This window comes from Callorhinus ursinus, unplaced genomic scaffold (assembly GCF_003265705.2).
Source record: "Callorhinus ursinus isolate GAN/ISIS: 27379988/994484 unplaced genomic scaffold, GSC_fseal_2.0 scaffold53, whole genome shotgun sequence".
NCBI lineage: Eukaryota > Metazoa > Chordata > Mammalia > Carnivora > Otariidae > Callorhinus > Callorhinus ursinus.
This window is the reverse complement of record NW_027397115.1, coordinates 8,698,534-8,715,021: the sequence shown is the minus strand read 5'-3', so window position 1 is coordinate 8,715,021 and position 16,488 is coordinate 8,698,534. Positions and strand designations below refer to the sequence as shown.

At 54.5% G+C, this 16,488-nt stretch overlaps 1 protein-coding gene across 14 annotated transcripts in view; it reads left to right on the top strand.

Annotated features, from left to right (window-relative positions):
• The window catches only part of SLC9A8 (solute carrier family 9 member A8), a 68,046-nt gene extending 52,543 nt beyond the window's left edge, over window positions 1–15,503 (top strand). For 10 of the 14 annotated variants that reach the window (XM_073883993.1, XM_073883995.1, XM_073883994.1 and 7 more), the window contains 5 exons: window positions 2,070–2,152; window positions 4,770–4,881; window positions 7,887–8,107; window positions 10,318–10,464; window positions 11,296–15,503. In XM_073883993.1, the coding sequence (XP_073740094.1) occupies window positions 2,070–2,152; window positions 4,770–4,881; window positions 7,887–8,107; window positions 10,318–10,464; window positions 11,296–11,403 (671 nt within the window). In that variant the 3' untranslated portion in view covers window positions 11,404–15,503. Of the gene's footprint in view, window positions 1–2,069; window positions 2,153–4,769; window positions 4,882–7,886; window positions 8,108–10,317; window positions 10,465–10,966; window positions 11,151–11,295 lie in introns of all 14 variants that reach the window. The other 4 variants (XR_012375605.1, XR_012375603.1, XR_012375604.1 and 1 more) reach the window with 4 other exon arrangements.
• Window positions 15,504–16,488: the final 985 nt, after the last annotated feature.

Here is a 16,488-nt window from a genome sequence, read left to right as displayed (position 1 = left end):
GCTGACGCACATTGTGAGTTGCTGAGAAGGGGACAGCGTTACAGCTTTTTCCCAACTTGTCCACAGGCCCCTTTCCCCGAGAGTGGCTCGAAGGGCGTAACTCGCATGCCTGTGTGCTAGCCCTGTCATTGCTGGACGGGGTCCACCGCGGAGACTCTTTCTGTTAAGCAGTTTCAGTGTGAGCTTTTGCTCCCCCACACGCTGCTGTACCCCCCGCCTCCTCCCTGGTTTATACCTGGCAGCGAAGGATGCGCTCTCCCACGGTCCCCTTCCGTCGGCCTCCTGGTGGCCGTGCCCTAGCTGTCCTCAGCAGCATCTCCCTGGCGCTGCGGTGGGGTTCGTCTCATTTTCCAGCACTGGTTCTGCATTGTCATGCGCTAGGCGACCCGGGTGGGCCGCGCAGAGGCTTCCTTCCGCAGCCCAGGGGGCTCAGGTACCCAGAGGTCAGATGACTTGCCCACAGGCTCGTGGCTAAGAAGTGAGTTTGGATTCCAGGTCTGTGTCTTCCTGGTCCAGGGGGTCTTTTTTCCACAGCTCCCCACTCACAAAGTCCTAGCTAAGGTCTCTGAGCCCGACTGTCACAATTAAAGGGATATAAAGCAAAACACCCAACTATTTTGTACCCATCAGACTGGCATGTCTCAGTTTTGCTAATACCCACTTCCAGCACAAGCATATGGGAAGCAGGCCCCGTTGACAGGCGCAGGCCCCGATGCCATCTTTTGTGGCGAGTCATTGCAGCATCAGGCTGGGTTTCAAAGCCGTGTGCTCTTTGACCCAGTAGAGCTACCCTCGGGAACGGAGCCTGGATATTTGCTGTAACTGGTAATATCAGCAGTAGAAACAGCCTCAGTGTCCATTGACACGGGATTTGTTAAATTAGCCATGACATACTGATATGATGGATTTTATGCCACCCGGGAAAAGCATAACATAGATCTGAGTATGTTCTAAACGAGCTGATTTGGAAAAATCACAAAAATGTTTATTAGATAAGAAAAAAATTCAAGGAGAAGGGTGTGTGTACTATCCAGCTTGCAGACTTGTTTTAAAAAGATACATGTTTAGAGAAGAACATGGCTGAAGTGTTTTATTTATTTATTTTTTAATAGATAGGTTTTTTTTTTAAGATTTTATTTATTTGGCACACAGAGATAGCGAGAGAGAGAGAGAGAGAGAGCACAAGCAGGGGGAGTGGCAGGCAGAGGGGAGAAGCAGGCTTCCTGCATGAGCAGGGAGCCCGATGTGGGGCTCGATCCCAGGACTCTGGGATCATGACCTGAGCTGAAGGCAGCGGTTTAACCCACTGAGCCACCTGGGCGCCCCTGAAGTGTTTTAAAACAGCCTCTCCGTTTTATCATGTTCAACTATTTTAAAATACAGTCCTTGTCTCCCTGATTATTAGCCTATTCTGAGGGACGTCACAGTGTTAACAGGGAGCCTAGTGCTAGAAATTCATACGGTGCTTTTACACAAGCACCTGCTTGCCCAGAGAGTAGGTGTCGGACTTTCTGACTTGTGGAGTGAAGCCAAGGGTTGGAAATACCCCTCTTCCTGCAGATCCTGTGGGGACAAGCCCATCTTCCAAATCTGTGGCAGCATCAAATGCGTGAAGTCACTCATTTAGCTTTGGTCGCCCTGGCAAGGAAGTTAACCGAGGGCCCTTTTCACACTAGTTATGTGGTACCTGCAGTCATTTGCTCTGAATTTTTGCCACTTTGCTGCAGTTGGGATCCTTGCTAATGACTGTTCGACAAATGGGCAGATTCATATATTTATCATCTTGCCCGGTGGGAGAGTATTTACTTGCATGGGTATTTGACAGCTGGATCATTAAATGAGGAGATTCTGAAAAAGCAAGCACGTGTGGCTCATGTGATAGAAGAAAACGAGCAAATCGAAGCACAGTCTCCACCAAGGCATTGGGTGCAGCAGGATTTTTCAGAAAATAAGCAACGTGTTATAGTGGATTCTGACTCACTGTGAAATGTTGGCTTGCTTTAGTGATCGAGTACCATGTCAGAAGAAAATAGTTGGGGCTGAATAATCCATTCTTTGGTTTGTTTCAGAAACATGTGTGTTTGCATTTCTTGGCCTGTCCATTTTTAGTTTCCCTCACAAGTTTGAAATTTCCTTTGTCATCTGGTGCATAGTAAGTATTTTCCTTGTTTTTTATTTAATTACTTATTGGTAGATCAATAACCACATGTTCTGGATTCATTTATGTAACTGTTAACTGCTCAAGGTCAACAGCTACATAGACACTCTTCTGTTTAAAGTTTCTTTTGTTAAAGAATCACAAACATACGATAAAGGGTAAGTGAATGAATATCCTTGGAAAAGAATGTTTTGCTTCTTTTTAAATTGTAAATGGCCTTAAAGGTTATGGTCTTCTCCAAAAAGTACAAGTTTCTGTGTTTCTATGTTAGATGGTAAAAGCAGCTTTCAGAATTGAACGCATAATTGATCATAACCATGTAAAAACATCATGCGTAAAAAAAAAAAATGTAAAAAATATAGCACAATGTTCACAGCGATGGTAGAATTGGGGATGACTTCTTTTCGTTTTCTACTTTTTCTGAACAATTTATAATGCACATACTTCTCACTGTGGTTTTCTTCAAATGTGTCCATTTTTGAGTATGACCTTGGACGGTTGTTAAAGTAAAGATTACCAGACCCTTACTTACCTCTCCAGAGGTTCACCCAGAACAGTCATCCCAGGTGATTCTTATCATTCAGAAGGTTTGGGAAACTTACCATTGGACTCGGGGCAGTAAGAGGAGACAAATTAAAAAATTAATTAATTAATTTAAAACAGTAGAACCAAATCTTTTGGGGGAGGGGAATGGAGGGGAATAAATGTTTAGTGTTTAAAGCAAAGGGGCAGTTTCTTCAGGCATCAGATGGAAGTGACGTGAATGGCTTCTAACATGTGGGCATTTAGGCTGGTGCTCCCAGGTCTCTCATCCCTCAGTGTAAGCTTGACTCCCATAAGCCCGCCTGCTGATTCATACTGCAATCCCTAATTTGATCTTTTTTTGTCCTTTTAAAATCCACCGTTAATTTAAGACACATGAGAAGCACGCCTTACTGTTGCTCAATTATCATAATTCATCTTCAATTAACTTTTATTAACCAGTGCCACTTAACAGAAGCCAGCTATTGAGAGGCAGACCTTTTTTTTTTTTTTTTTTTTTTTTCCTGTCACCTACCATGTGCAAACCAGAGACGCCTACCTGTTTGGCCTGTGGGGAAACTGAGGCACAGAGGAGCTAAAGAGCCCTAAGGGAAACGATGTTTCTCCTTGTAGTATGGGTGCTTCCACCTCTCAGTCAGCAGGAGCTCGTTGCTTTTGCTACTGTTATCTGTCCTCCAGACTCAGGTTTCAGGACAAAGAGAATAGCAAAAGTTGTTTACAGAAAGTATAATAGTCTTTAGTGTGCTCACTGGGTCAAAGGGGCCACATTTGGTCAAACCTGAAACACAAGTGAGGGAATCAAAGATAGGATTTCAGTGGGTGAAGCAAGGAGGTGGCTCCCTGTGCCGTGGGCTAGGAGCCAAAGGAAAATGAGAGGATGCTCTGGAGTGGGGGCTCTGTCTCCCCCAAGCACACAGGCAGGCCAGCCCTGCCTCTCCCGGAGACGGCCCCTGCTGTTCAGATGGGTCACCTCAGACTCGCTCAGTGGTCAAGGGCACAGGCTTTGGGGGCTGAATCGGGTTTGGGGCATGGCTCCCCACTTCCTGCCTGGGTCAGCTTGGACCAGTCCCTTAACCTCTCTCTGTCTCCATTTACTTTCCCTAAAATGGAGACAGTAATACCAGTAATAAGAGCATTGCAGGGATCTAAATTTAACAAGATATAATGCATATAAAATGCGTGGCACATTGTCCGATACATAAATGTTAGATGATTGGGAGCCATTGTTAATTTGGCCATCCAAGGCAAACAGTCCAAAGCACATTCAATTTGTGCTTCTTAAAAGAATAAACTTAGAGCCTGCCGAATGTACATGTGTATGTTGTGTACATATTACTACGTTAGTTATGGTGAGAACTGAGATGAGAAAAGAGTAAATTAATAAGTAGTTCTAGGTATCCAATTAGATAAGATTTAAACCTTACCTAAAGCTATATTTTGTTAGGCCAAATTTGGGGATGGTTAGGAACCAAAAGCCTTGGCAAGCAATCGGCCAGGCAGGGCGCATGTGACCTCCTTCCAGAACCTACCTACACATTCCTTTTGCGTGGGGAGCAGCATTTACAAGCAGCATTGTGTGTAGGCCCTTCTCAAACATCCCTCCTTTCCGGGGCGGTGGGGGGAGGGTGCTACGGGAGAGGCAGGAACACCTTGTCTGTCTCTCCAGAGCTAGCCCATCGGGAATGATTAGCGCAGGCCCGTCCCACAGTGGGGCACCTTTGGAGGAGCGAGATTGCCCTTAAGTTAATCCCCGGACACCTCGGCATGGCCTCTTGGCATTTGGTTTTGTCCTGTCACAGCTTGAAGCTGGCTTTGATACCTTGTTGGTCCTCTCTTCCTGGCTACGGAAACACAGCGTACAAAGTGTGATCCTCTCCCAGACTCAGAAACTAGCATCTCCAGCAGCTCGCCCCAGCTGGGCCTCTGCCTCGCACTGTCATTCACGTCTTTCATGGCCAAGGGGAAGGCTGCACTTGTTACGGGCGTGTCACAAGGTCTGGGTTAGCTTCCACAAGCTTCAGCTTGAAGGCCCGGAGGTTTCTGTCCAAAAGTTTGTCGCTGTTCACAGGTGCTGGTACTGTTTGGCAGAGCAGTGAACATTTTCCCTCTGTCCTACCTCCTGAATTTCTTCCGTGATCATAAAATCACACCGAAGATGATGTTCATCATGTGGTTTAGCGGTAAGTCCACTGTTGAATGAACACTGGAAGGAAAATAGCTCTTATTAAGGGCACACACGGCGTAGAGAGTGTGTGTGGTCTCTGCTGGAGCGCGTTGAAACCAGGCACCCCTCATAAGGCAAAAACCATACCAGCCTCGGGCAAGTCCCTCACAGACAGTGCCCCTCACAGGCTCCGTGCTGCAAGACAAATGGGTAGTGTGCGTCTCTTCTACACATGAGGAAGCCCAGGTTCAAGGGCAAAGGACTTGCTTGGGTTCCTGTGATGACAGGTGGAGCCAAGGTTTCCTGTCCTGTTCGCGCTCCTCTCGACGGACGGGCAGTCCGGGGCAGGACGCGCAGGGGGCAGCCCGCACCTGCCTGTACGTAGTGAGGGGCTCAGAAAAAGGTTCAAGTTTAAACTCTTTCGTGCTACAGACCAGGTTCGGATATGCTTTTCATTCAGAGTTCTGAGAGTTGATTGGAACATTTTCAGTTTCTGTGCAAATTCCTGTACTCTTTAAAGGATAGGAATGATTTCATCTTTGGCTCCTGACGAACTGGATCCTTAGGCATCTTTAAATTTATTTTTGAGCAATACATCCAGTTCTTTGTACTTTCTTATTTAAATATTATAATTAAAATATTCTGTGTGGGTCGGGGTATAGCAACATGCTTTATAAGCTGTTTTCTATCCAACAGCCTATCTGTACATTTCTCGCAGATTTCTCTCCTCTTTCAAAAGGCCTTGTTTAAAATATATACATATGTATGTGTGTGTGAGGTATGTATGTAATGTTTAGCCAGAGGAACTTCTTTCTCAATCTTTTTTGCCAACGAGAAAAAAAATTTTTTGTAAAGTATTTGATCCAAGATCTTAAAAATCTCAAAATCTAAGGGATATATCAGATCCTTTACATGGTTGTGTGAGCAGTTTGGGAGGGGCAGGCATGATAAGAGACCTCTGTGGGGAATGGGGGTGCTGTTTTGAAGTGAAGAGCTGTTGGTCCCAGCTGTTGATGTTCCAGGCCATCCCAAGCCCTCTCTCCACACATGTTCACCCTCTTTCCTGGATCCTCAACCTCTGTCTCTACTGAGACAGCATCATTGAAACTCCTGAAGATTCTTCTCTTTCCCGGCAAAAAACCAGCAACTTCAACCATAATCCCTTCCGCACACCCCCTCCAGCTGCTTCCCATCTCCCATTGCAGCCAGACCTCCTTAAGTGGGCTGTCCTCCCCTGTTTTCTCTTCTTCCTCACTTCCTGTTCATGGGCCTGAACTTGGCCTTACCCGGGTCACCTAGCAACCTTTTGCAGCCAAGACCTGCACGGGGCAGCCTTTGTCCGGTCCACCTCCACGGCTTTGAGCTCCTTCTTCCCACCGACCTGCTTTCTGCCTGGAGACCCTCTTCCCTGGACCTCCAGGCCATGCTCCTGGTTGCCCTCCTTCCCTTTGGGTCTTCTCAGGTTCCCCTCCTCCTTTACCAACCCCTCAAACACTGGCATCCTCAGGACTCAGCCCCAGACCTGCTTCTGCTCTTTTGTTCTCACAAGCTCCCCAACCCTGTGGCACCAACGTCCATCAAGTTCCCACACTCCCAAAGCTGTTTGCTCTTAGATCTCGATTCGTGTCTAAATCCTCCTTCGACACTGTGAAGATCTCATTGTCTAGGACTGAATTTACCTTCCTGCCCAACCTCTTCTTTGCCCACGTCCCCTTCCACGGGAAACAGAATGTGGGTTACAGCAGAGGCGCGGCTAACTCAGCGCTTGCTGTGTGTACAGCTGTCCTGCGCCGAGCGTTTTGTCCTCCGGCCACCGACCTGGCAGGCCCTGTTTCTGGTCCCGTGTGACAGGTGGAGAGGTGGAGTTGAATCCGTCACTTCGGCCCGAGAGGCCTGGGGGAAAGCAGGGAGCCGGGGGGTGACCCCAGGAGCCAGACTCCAGACCTCATGCCCAGACCACCGTGCAGCACAGCCTCTTGGGACACCCTGCCGTCGTCCGTGCCCTTCCCTTCCCCGGCCACCCCACCTCCCACTCACCCCTGTGGCCTGTTGCTTCCACTCTCCGTGTCTCTCTCAATTCTGTCCCCTTTCTGTGTCCCCGTCTTGGGTGTGCACTGCCGCTGCAGTCAGACCCCCATCCTTCCGTGAGGCTCCAGCCTCCATGTCTCGTCAGACCCTTCGTGTGCCCTGCCCCATTCTCCCCTTCTTCGGGCGCTCACCATGGCACAAGCCCTTGTCTGGGGTCTCCCACCTGTTCCCTTCTGTGGGGCACCAGGCAAGCCGGGACGTTCCCCAGAAAGTGCTGTTTCCCAGCTCAGTGCAGCCCCTCAGCCCAGCCAGCCGCCACGCAGGGCAGCACAACCAGAAGCAAGGAAGACGCCATGATGCAGCTCTCAGCAGCCTCTGGCCCGCAGCAGAGCAGCCCCGAGCCTGTCGGTGCGGCCAGGAGCTGCTTAAGAGCAGCATCTTCAGAAACGAGGGGCCATTGGATAAATCGCCTTCTTTGCTGTTGCCTGGAACGCTGTGTGGCCCCGGGAGATGCATCCTTCCCTCAGTCTCGCTTCCTCATCTGCATGTGGTGGAGAATGGTAGGCCCTGCTTTACCAGCCGCCCTGTGAGGTTCCAGTGAGATTGTGCACACAAGAGCCCTTAGCACCGGGCCTGGCCACACGCACAGGGACGGCTCAGTCTGCACCAGCTGTCGGATTTCTAAAATGTGCGCGTTGGGCTGGACAAGTCCCCAGGCACGCACGCACGCACGCACACACACCTGGTGCTTCATGGCCTGGACGGGTCACCTCATTTGACCTACTCGGCCACCCCGTGAAGTGGAAATGGATGTGGTCAGACCCCACTTCTCTGCAGCCTGCTTTTCTCACACCCCAGAGCCTCACGGGAGGCGCTCACCCTCCACAGTAGGATGTGTTAGAACATTCGACTGGTGTGAGGCAGGGCTGGGCCCAGGTCCCCAGGGCTCCCAGTCAGTGACGCAGCTCCTCTCACCCCCCTCCCTGCCCCCAGGCCTGCGGGGGGCCATCCCCTACGCCCTGAGCCTGCACCTGGACCTGGAGCCCATGGAGAAGCGGCAGCTCATCGGCACCACCACCATCATCATCGTGCTTTTCACCATCCTGCTGCTGGGCGGCAGCACCATGCCCCTCATCCGCCTCGTGGACATCGAGGACGCCAAGGCGCGCCGCAGGAGCAAGAAGGACGTCAACCTCAGCAAGACCGAGAAGATGGTTGGTGCCGCGGGGGCCCGGGGCGGGGGCAGGGGCTTGGTCTCCACGGCAGCTGGGAAGTGGGGAAATGAGACACGATTTGAGGATCTCGGCACCTACACACACTCAGGAGGAAGTTGAACTCTCCAGTTCAACTGCGGCCCTTTGTGGGTTGTCTGTCCACAGAGGCCGTGGAGTGGGAGCACGGACCCACGTCAGGCTGTCCTGGCATCACCCTGTGGAAGGTTTTAAAGTCACGTCATCCCCCTCCCCGACAACATTTACTGAAAGCCTCCTGCTGGGGGCCTGAGGAGGGGAAGGTGCTTGCGGTGCCTTCCCCCAAGGACAGACAAGCGAGGTGTCCAGGGCCCAGCTGCAGTGAGCCGGAGGCTCCCAGATCCCTGCCTCCTCCCAGCCACCCTCCTGCCCCTGTGGCTGCCCCTGCCGGGCTGTCTGTCCCGGGCGTCAGCGGCGGTGGTGGCCTCCTTGCCCTGTGTTGACCCTTACTTAGGCCCCCTGTGCTGAGCCAGGCTCCCTGACAGGAGCAGAGGCTGGCCTTGGCCTCTCAGCCCACCTTCTGGCACCGCCCCCGCCCTCCCACCCCCAGTTCTAGAAATGCCTCTTTTTCTAGTTCCCTTATTTGAGGCCATCAGTAACTTTATTCAGTCAAGAAAAGCAGAGAAATCCTCAACCGGAAGACAGTGACGGGGACACAGCCCACTTTCCCACTGGGGAGCTCAGGTCTGGCCGGATCTTGGTCTCAGGCCTCTGTGTGGCCCTGGCCCGTGTCTCAGCCAAGGCCCTGCTGGGAGGAGGCCCTCGGGTGGTCACAGGCGGGTGATCACGGGTGGGGTTGGCTCAGTGGGACCTTCTCACTCTCAGAGGCCCGTCTCCAGCCACCCCCACCCCCCAACTTTCTGGTTTGTTCTTAACAACAGCCCCAGTACAGGTTCTCAGACCTTTCAGAGGGTGGCAGAATCAGTGGAGGGCTCCGGTCTTCCCAGGTCTGGGCTGCGGCCGCAGAGAATTTGCATTTTGAGCAGGTTGCCAGGTGCCGCTGCCCTGCGGGTCCCGCAGCCATGCTTGCTGAAGCCTGGCTCCCACGGAACCAGGATGCTCGCCCAGCGGAAGAGCAGCTGCTATTTAGGGAATGTTTTCTGCAGCATGGGCACTGTGGTTGTGCTCTCCTCGCACCGGTCTCAGGTTGCCCTGATAACCCACAGGAAGCAGGTGCTCTCTGCTCATCCCCATTTCGCAGACGAGAGTGCTGAGGCACAGAGGGGTCACGGACTCCATAGTCTGTGCTCTTCACCACCACGCTCTCCATCAGCACTCTCAAGGTGGAGGTCCCTGGATCGGCAGCTTCCCTGGGAACTTGTCGGAAATGCAAATTAGTGGGCCCCATCCCAGACCTGCTGAATCAGAACTCTGCAGGTGGGCCTGGGGGGGGCCAGCATTTTGTGGGTTCATAAGCCCTCCAGGTGATTCTCCCCGCCCCCTCCCACACCCTGCACCCGCTCCACCCCCAGGCCCCCAGTGGACCAGTGGAGACCACTTAGCTGTGGCTTCAGAGCCGCTCCTCCAGCCAGCCGCCAGGCAGATGCTACATTCGCACCCTGGTGGCCTTGGGTTGTCCCTGCAGGGGGTGGGGCTTTTCTGGGCCTGGGGCCTGGAGATGTGCTGGCGTTGACCCTGTAAACCGGAGACCTCCTCCCCCTTGCAGACCTGCCCTGCCACGGGGTAGCTGCTCTCATTCCTCTCCAGGTCCCCCCAGGATGGCCCCCCCCAACACACACACACACTGACAGGCTGGCCAGCGCCAGCCTGGAGCAGAACCCCAGCTAGTGCAACTGCCAGCAAAAATGACAGAAGGAACCCCCCTTGTTCAGTTTGCTGTGAATGAGATCATCCAGAATGGCAGTTCCCAGTCCTGCCTGCCCATTAGAATCACCTGGAAAGCTTACAAACCAAACCCCAGCCCACAAATAAATTCTGATTTATTCATAATTCTGATTTATTCCTGGGTATCCATCACGTTTTTATAAACCTTCCCACCTCCCTGTGGGCTCCCAGGAGCTGCTTTGCTGCCCACAGATGCCCTGCACTGATTCGAAAGCACAGTTAGGGTTGGGGACACAGGTGGCTGCTGGGTAGGCGGGGGGGGGGGGCAGTGTGTGTGCCCTGGAAGAGGCCGGCCGACGACCCTCGGACGACCTTCCCTCCCCATACAGGGCAACACCATCGAGTCAGAGCACTTGTCGGAGCTCACGGAGGAGGAGTATGAAGCCCACTACATCAGGCGGCAGGACCTCAAAGGCTTTGTGTGGCTGGACGCCAAGTACCTGAACCCCTTCTTCACGCGGCGGCTAACTCAGGAGGTGGGACGCCGGCGCGCACCACATGGCTAGGGGTCCCCGGTCTCCCTCCCCCAGGATCTGCAGGGGCTGACAGGGGGTGCGTGGGGGTGGGGCCAGCCAGGCTCGGCCTTCTTTCCAGGCTGGCAGCTGGATATGCTGTGGAACTCGGCATCTGCTGTTTTTCCTTCACTGCCGTTTTTAGTGCCGGTTTAATAATAGACTTGTGAACACAGTTGGGTTTTCCTGGATGATAGACGCAGGACATTGATCGGCTACTGAATCTGAGCTGAAAATTTCAAACATGCCGGGGCCTCAGGCAGTGGCCCACGGCTCAGGGCTCGTGTTCCATCCCTCCGGGGACTGCTGGCCTCTGGGCGACGGTGGATGACCCAGTCTCATCACTTCATTTCCGAGCCCATGTTCCCGCCCCGGCAGTCACGGTTGCTGTCAGCGTGGGAATTTCTCTTGCTTCGCTTCATCCTCCCAGCAACCTGTGTCGTAGCTGCAGCTGCGCTCTCACCAGACAGCTGGGGAGACCAAGCCCCAGAGAGGTGCAGTAACCCCCCAAGGTCAAACAGCCAAGACACGGCAGAGGTGGGAGCAGAGCCCTGTTTTTTAACATCACACCAGCCAGCCTCCTGCTGCTGTCTCTGAGTGACGCCTCCTGTTCTCTTCACCCCCATGGAGAAAAATCCCAGCTTGAGCTGGTTGGTTAGCACTTGGAAATTGCCTGTGGCCACGTGCCCCTTGGCCCGTCTCCCCTACACCCCCGCGAGGTACACAGCAGCTCCCCTGTCCCTCGGCCCTGACCCAGACCCACTGACGAGGCCCTGGTTGTGTCTCCTGCTCCAGGACCTCCACCACGGGCGCATCCAGATGAAAACCCTCACCAACAAGTGGTACGAGGAGGTGCGCCAGGGCCCCTCCGGCTCCGAAGATGACGAGCAGGAGCTGCTGTGACGGAGCAGGGCGCCCCGTCCGGCCTCCTCGCGGCTCCCGCGACGGACGCTCGCATGTGGCAGCCTCTTCAGGGGAGATGGAAACAGGGGGAAGTGAAGGCCGTCCCTGGCTCTTGGAGCCGGCCGTCTGCTTCTGAAGTAGGTCATGTCCCCGGCCTGAACGGAGCCAGACCCCTTCTCAGCCCGCAGATCGGAGGGAACAGCTGTCCAGGTACACCTTCCTTCCGCTTCTGCGGCCGGAGTGCAGAGTCCTCTGCTGGACTGAGGGGCCTCAGAAGAGAGGCCATGCCCCGCTGTGGAGCCTGCCGTGAGCGGGGCTGCTGGGGAGCTGGGGAGCTGGGGGAGCTTGCAGCTTCTGCCATTCCCACCCACGGCCTTCATCACGGGAGTGCCTGTTCTAGCAGCGCGAGGAGCCAGCCGCCATTTCCCTTTGGTCATCGAGGTGCCTCTGGTCTCAGCAGCAGCAGTTCTGACCCAAGGGGCGGGCTCGGGAATCTGGGAAACCTCACGCTCCCCTTTGTGATGTTGCTTGAGAAGGAAAAACCGAGTGACCTTTTCCTTTACCTCCGCCTGGGACCTTGCAGGCCATCCCCCCTGAGTGACAAGCGGCCACTGCCCTCCTCTGGGAGTAGTGTGAATGTTTACCCTGGTTCGGAGCAGGGGCACACAGGCCCCTTGGAAGCCTGCATCCTTGGGTTTCTGGGGGTGAGCGAGCCTATTCTGTGGGGTGAGCGCGCCCTCTGGAGGGAGAAGCTAGGAGTTACAGGGCTTGCGGAGGCCTGCATCTGCTGTCTGAATTCCGTTTTAATTCATGCCCTCTGACAAAGCAGTGAGAGCCCGGCAGTCACCTCCCCCGCTCAGTGGACCTCCTTGGTCCAGAGGCCCCATTTCCTAATGCCCACTGTTCGCCTGCTGCCACCTTCACTGCTAATCAGCATTTCCTCTTTCCCTGCCCCAGGTCTGTCCCGGCTCGGGTCCCGGCTCCGGTCCCAGCTCGCCAGAGCCCTGGGGCCGGGGCCAGAGTGTGCTCCTCCCCAGCCGCCCCCGCCCAGGACCCGCTCGCGGAGCGTCTGTGCTCGCTCTTTCCGTCTCACACTGCCCGCCCCGTCCCTGTGGGCCTGGCCCCGGCTACCTAGGGTGAGGAGCTGCCCGTCATGTCCAGGCGGAGTGGAGTTACTGACTTTCGCCTCCGCTCCTCCCCTGCCCTTAATAAACCTCGTCCCTGCAAGCCACAGGGCCAGTGGCAACTCCCCTAGGTGGCTCGGGGTCGCTGCCTGGGGTGGCTTAATTCGTCATGTGCATGTCCGTGGTTCTCTGGAGGGACGCGGCGGGCCAGCACAGGCCCCGGGCTGACAGCACATACGTCTCCATCTGTTCTGCCTCAGGCAGCGTGGCTCTGTCTCTCAGGAAGGACTGATTTCGGAGCCCACCAGCCCAGACCCATTTCCCCGAAGTATGAGGCCGGTCAGGCAGGAAGCACGTGGTTTCCTTTTTATGCATGAAAAGTAAATCTGTACTTGATAGGGTTAAAATATGGTCAGTTGTCTTTTTGTAACCTCCCACTTTAACCCCATAATTTAAGCCAAATAGGAGTATTTTACTCCACCTAAGACCTTCACTTGGAGGAGTAATACCATCCATAATTCTGGTCTCCATCATTTCCTACTTAATTTTAGGGGAAAAGTAAGAGAAGAGGTCAAAGAGGGAGGGAACCTTTGTCCACACCTGGTGAGGTCTTGACTAGAGCGTTCCCCAATCCATAAGTCATTTACCTTCTCCTTTGAAGTTCAGGATCTGAGCTCAGAAGTGTAACTTGCGTGGCAAACTCAGTAGTTTACCAGAAAATTTGGTGGGGCGGGGGCTATGAATTCACAGATAAAGCAGTGAAAACAGGATCTTTTCAATTCAGACTGCCCCTTGCCACCAGGTCCCACCTGGCCTCCTACTTTTAGCTGAGACCTGAAAATGACCCTGTGGTAGAGTCCCCGAGGTGGAAGGTCCCCAAGGCCTGGCTTAGTGGGCAGGGGGCACCTTTCCTCGCAGGTCCCAGCACCAGCTTGGGTTCCCGTGAGCCTCTTCTGCCCCCTGCTGAAGGGAAGCTTTGGTGGGCTGGAGCGCATTCCCACGGGGACAGGGGCAACCCGTGCTCCTCAGGTCTGTCTCTTCACCTTTGCCACAGGCAGAGCCCATGGCGATATATTTTTCTGGTGGATTTTTTTCAGGTGTCTTTGCCTGAGAATCAGAAATTTGTTGCTGTCTACCTTAACATACCTAATAATTCTACTATATGGGGCAATAAATGCCTACTAGATAAAAAAAAAATACTCAGCATAACTACGATTTCCCACAGATTTATTTCCTTCTAGGTCTAGGCCATGGGAGAGCTGTAGCACATAGACCAGGTCATACTTCGGAGGGCAGTGAAGGCTCTGAAGTGTGTGAGCGCCTGTGGGGAAGCTGGACGGCTAGCCCGTGAACTCAGAAGACGTGCTGGTCTTGGGGAGCCATGTGGTGACAAGCCGCACACCCAAGGCTCCCCCTGCAGCCCTGTCGTTGTAGGACTCCTGGGAACAACCAAACCCCGAGGCTTGCGGTGTGGGGTGTGACAGGGAAAGGAGCTGGCTTGTCCTAGGTCCCCAGAGATCAGGGTTTAGGCTGGGCTGAGCCAGGGCCAGGCAGAAAGAAGGTGGCTCAGTTCCATGGTCGGGTGCTCAGACACTCAGCCCGAGGGGAGAACAAAAAAACCTCCCGCACCCAGGCCAGCTACCTTGCTTCACAGTGGAAATGCTGGCCAGGCCTTGGCTGACAGAAGGCCAAGGGGCAGGGCCTGGCCCAGAATGGTGGCCGCCCCGGAGTACCCCCCGTCGGCCTAGGGAGGCCCTGGTTTGCCTGCAGATTCCTTGGTGCACAGTGAAGTGTGGAAAGATGGGTGAGCGGGGATCCTCCTGTCCCTGAAACCTATGTCAGAGGTGCCGTCGGCAAGACTTGGCCCTGTGAGGTCTCAGGTCCACCTGCGCACAGGGGCCGGGGCATTTGGCAGGGTCCTCGGCGGCTGGCCACAGCCGCTTCCGCTTTGGTGGAGCGAGTGAGGGTGGCACAGGGTGGTGGCCGGCTTCCCAGCTAAGTCATGGATGTCACAGGTACAAGCCTCAGAGCTGGGCCGTGCTTCAAGAGCAAGGAAGAATCGGCAGCAATGATCTGCCGTTATTCGGGCTTCAAATGCAGAGAAAGGGCACCCACCGCCCCCCACCACCCCCCCGCCATTGCCACGTGTCTCCCGCCGGCCGGTGGTGTAGGAAACCCACCCCGACCCATGTTCCCAAGCAGCCCGCGCCCTGAAGCGCTGTGCTCCCAGCGCCTCGGTCTCCAAAGCCCCAGCCAGGACTGTCTTAAATGAAAACGGCCCCAGTGAGAGGATTCCACCCCGGTGCCTGCTGTCTCACGCAAGCGGAGCTGGACGTTCCGGAGCTTCCACTGCCCTTGGCCACGAGACCAAAGAAGGCCGGCTTGACAGTCCCCCCGGGGCCACCCCATTTCTTGGCCCTCCCCGCCCTCTCACTGGTGAGCTGACTGGTCCGTGTGTGAGCCTCCGGGCAAGAGCAAGCGCACCTGTCACCGACATAGGCCCTGCGGAAGAGTCCCTTCTGGAAGCCCCAGGCCTGCTCTGCCGCTCTTCCTCGCGGCCGGGCTCCGAGGTTCGTGGCTCCCCCCAAGGCTGGAACAAGGTCTCCGATGCGGCCCCGGCCAAGCTTGATCTGCTCTTTGTATTCTTCCAAGTGATTTTCTTTGTAAAAATGAAGGGTTGTTTTTTAAGTACTGCTTTTTTATTTGTTTTAAGGACCTTTAGGAAGGTCAGGCTTATTCTCTGTCCTCCCCCATGTAAGTTGTGAGGTGTTGGTTAGGTCCTGGTTCCTGAGAAATGATTTGCTGCTCTTCGGGATGGGGCTTCAGAGGGGCTGGGTCCGGGACAGGGTACCCGCAGCTGCTGTGCTGGAGCCCCCGCTTCATTTCACTGGACTCTGCCAAGAATGCAGAAATGACTGGAAAACTGTAATGTCACTGGATACTTATTTAGAAATAAAAGTGAATGCTGCTGGATCAGAGGCAGTTTCTGTGTTTGTTGGTTCAGGTGGCAAATAGCATGGGTCACACACTCCTGGACTCAGCTCTGTGTCACCGCCTACCGGACTCGGGGGGAGGGGGCGGGGCGGGGCCGCCAGCAGCAGACGTGTTGCCTGAGCCGTGCAGTGGGCTTCGGATCAGGCAGGCCTGGGCCTATTCCTACCCTTGCCCCTTAGTGAGGAGCACGTGAGGCCAAGTGGAAGGGTCTAGCACAGGCCCGGCTTCCAGCCAGCCCACAGCTGCAGCCGCCTGCAGGTGCCAGGAATCCATCCTCCCCAGGACTCCCTGGGCTGCTGGTCTCCTGCTGCCTAGGGTTGCAGATGAGCCCCCATGCGCCCCTGCCAAGCTGTGGAAGCAGGAACACACGGGTCCATCCCCAGGTTCTGAAGCCACACAGCCGCAGGAGTCTCTGGTGGAAGGTGGTGCTGGCATTCTCCGTGGGAAGCCTGCAGCCTCCGTTTAGTTTTACCCCCTCATTCTTCCAAAAGGCATCCAAAGCTGCTTATGGTAACAGGCACAGACAAAAAAAGAAATACATGGAATAGAAAGCGAAAGCAGGTAGGACAGCCTGTCCTGATCCCAGGCCTGGGCCTGATGGCAGGGAAGCCAGTGCTGGCCCTTAGTTCCTTCCAACCCTGCAACTCATCCCATTCCCGTTCCCCCAGCCAAAGAAGGAAGTGGGGAGAATATATCCCACCTGGGACCCTACCTGTACCTGCGCTGCGAAACCAGGTGCCCAGACCGTGCCGGGGTCAGGCAGGGAGCCAGGTGGGGAGCCAAGGCTGGGTGTGAGGGACACGTGGCCTGCCTTCATCGGCTCCCTTTTCCACCTTTGAAGAGACCTGGGTTCAGAGAAAGATTTCTCTACATAATAAAACTTTGTGAGTGTGATGACAGGTGGCAGTGGAACGATGGGGACCCTGGCAGAATCTTCTCAGGCTGTCACTGGCTGCAAGGGACGCTG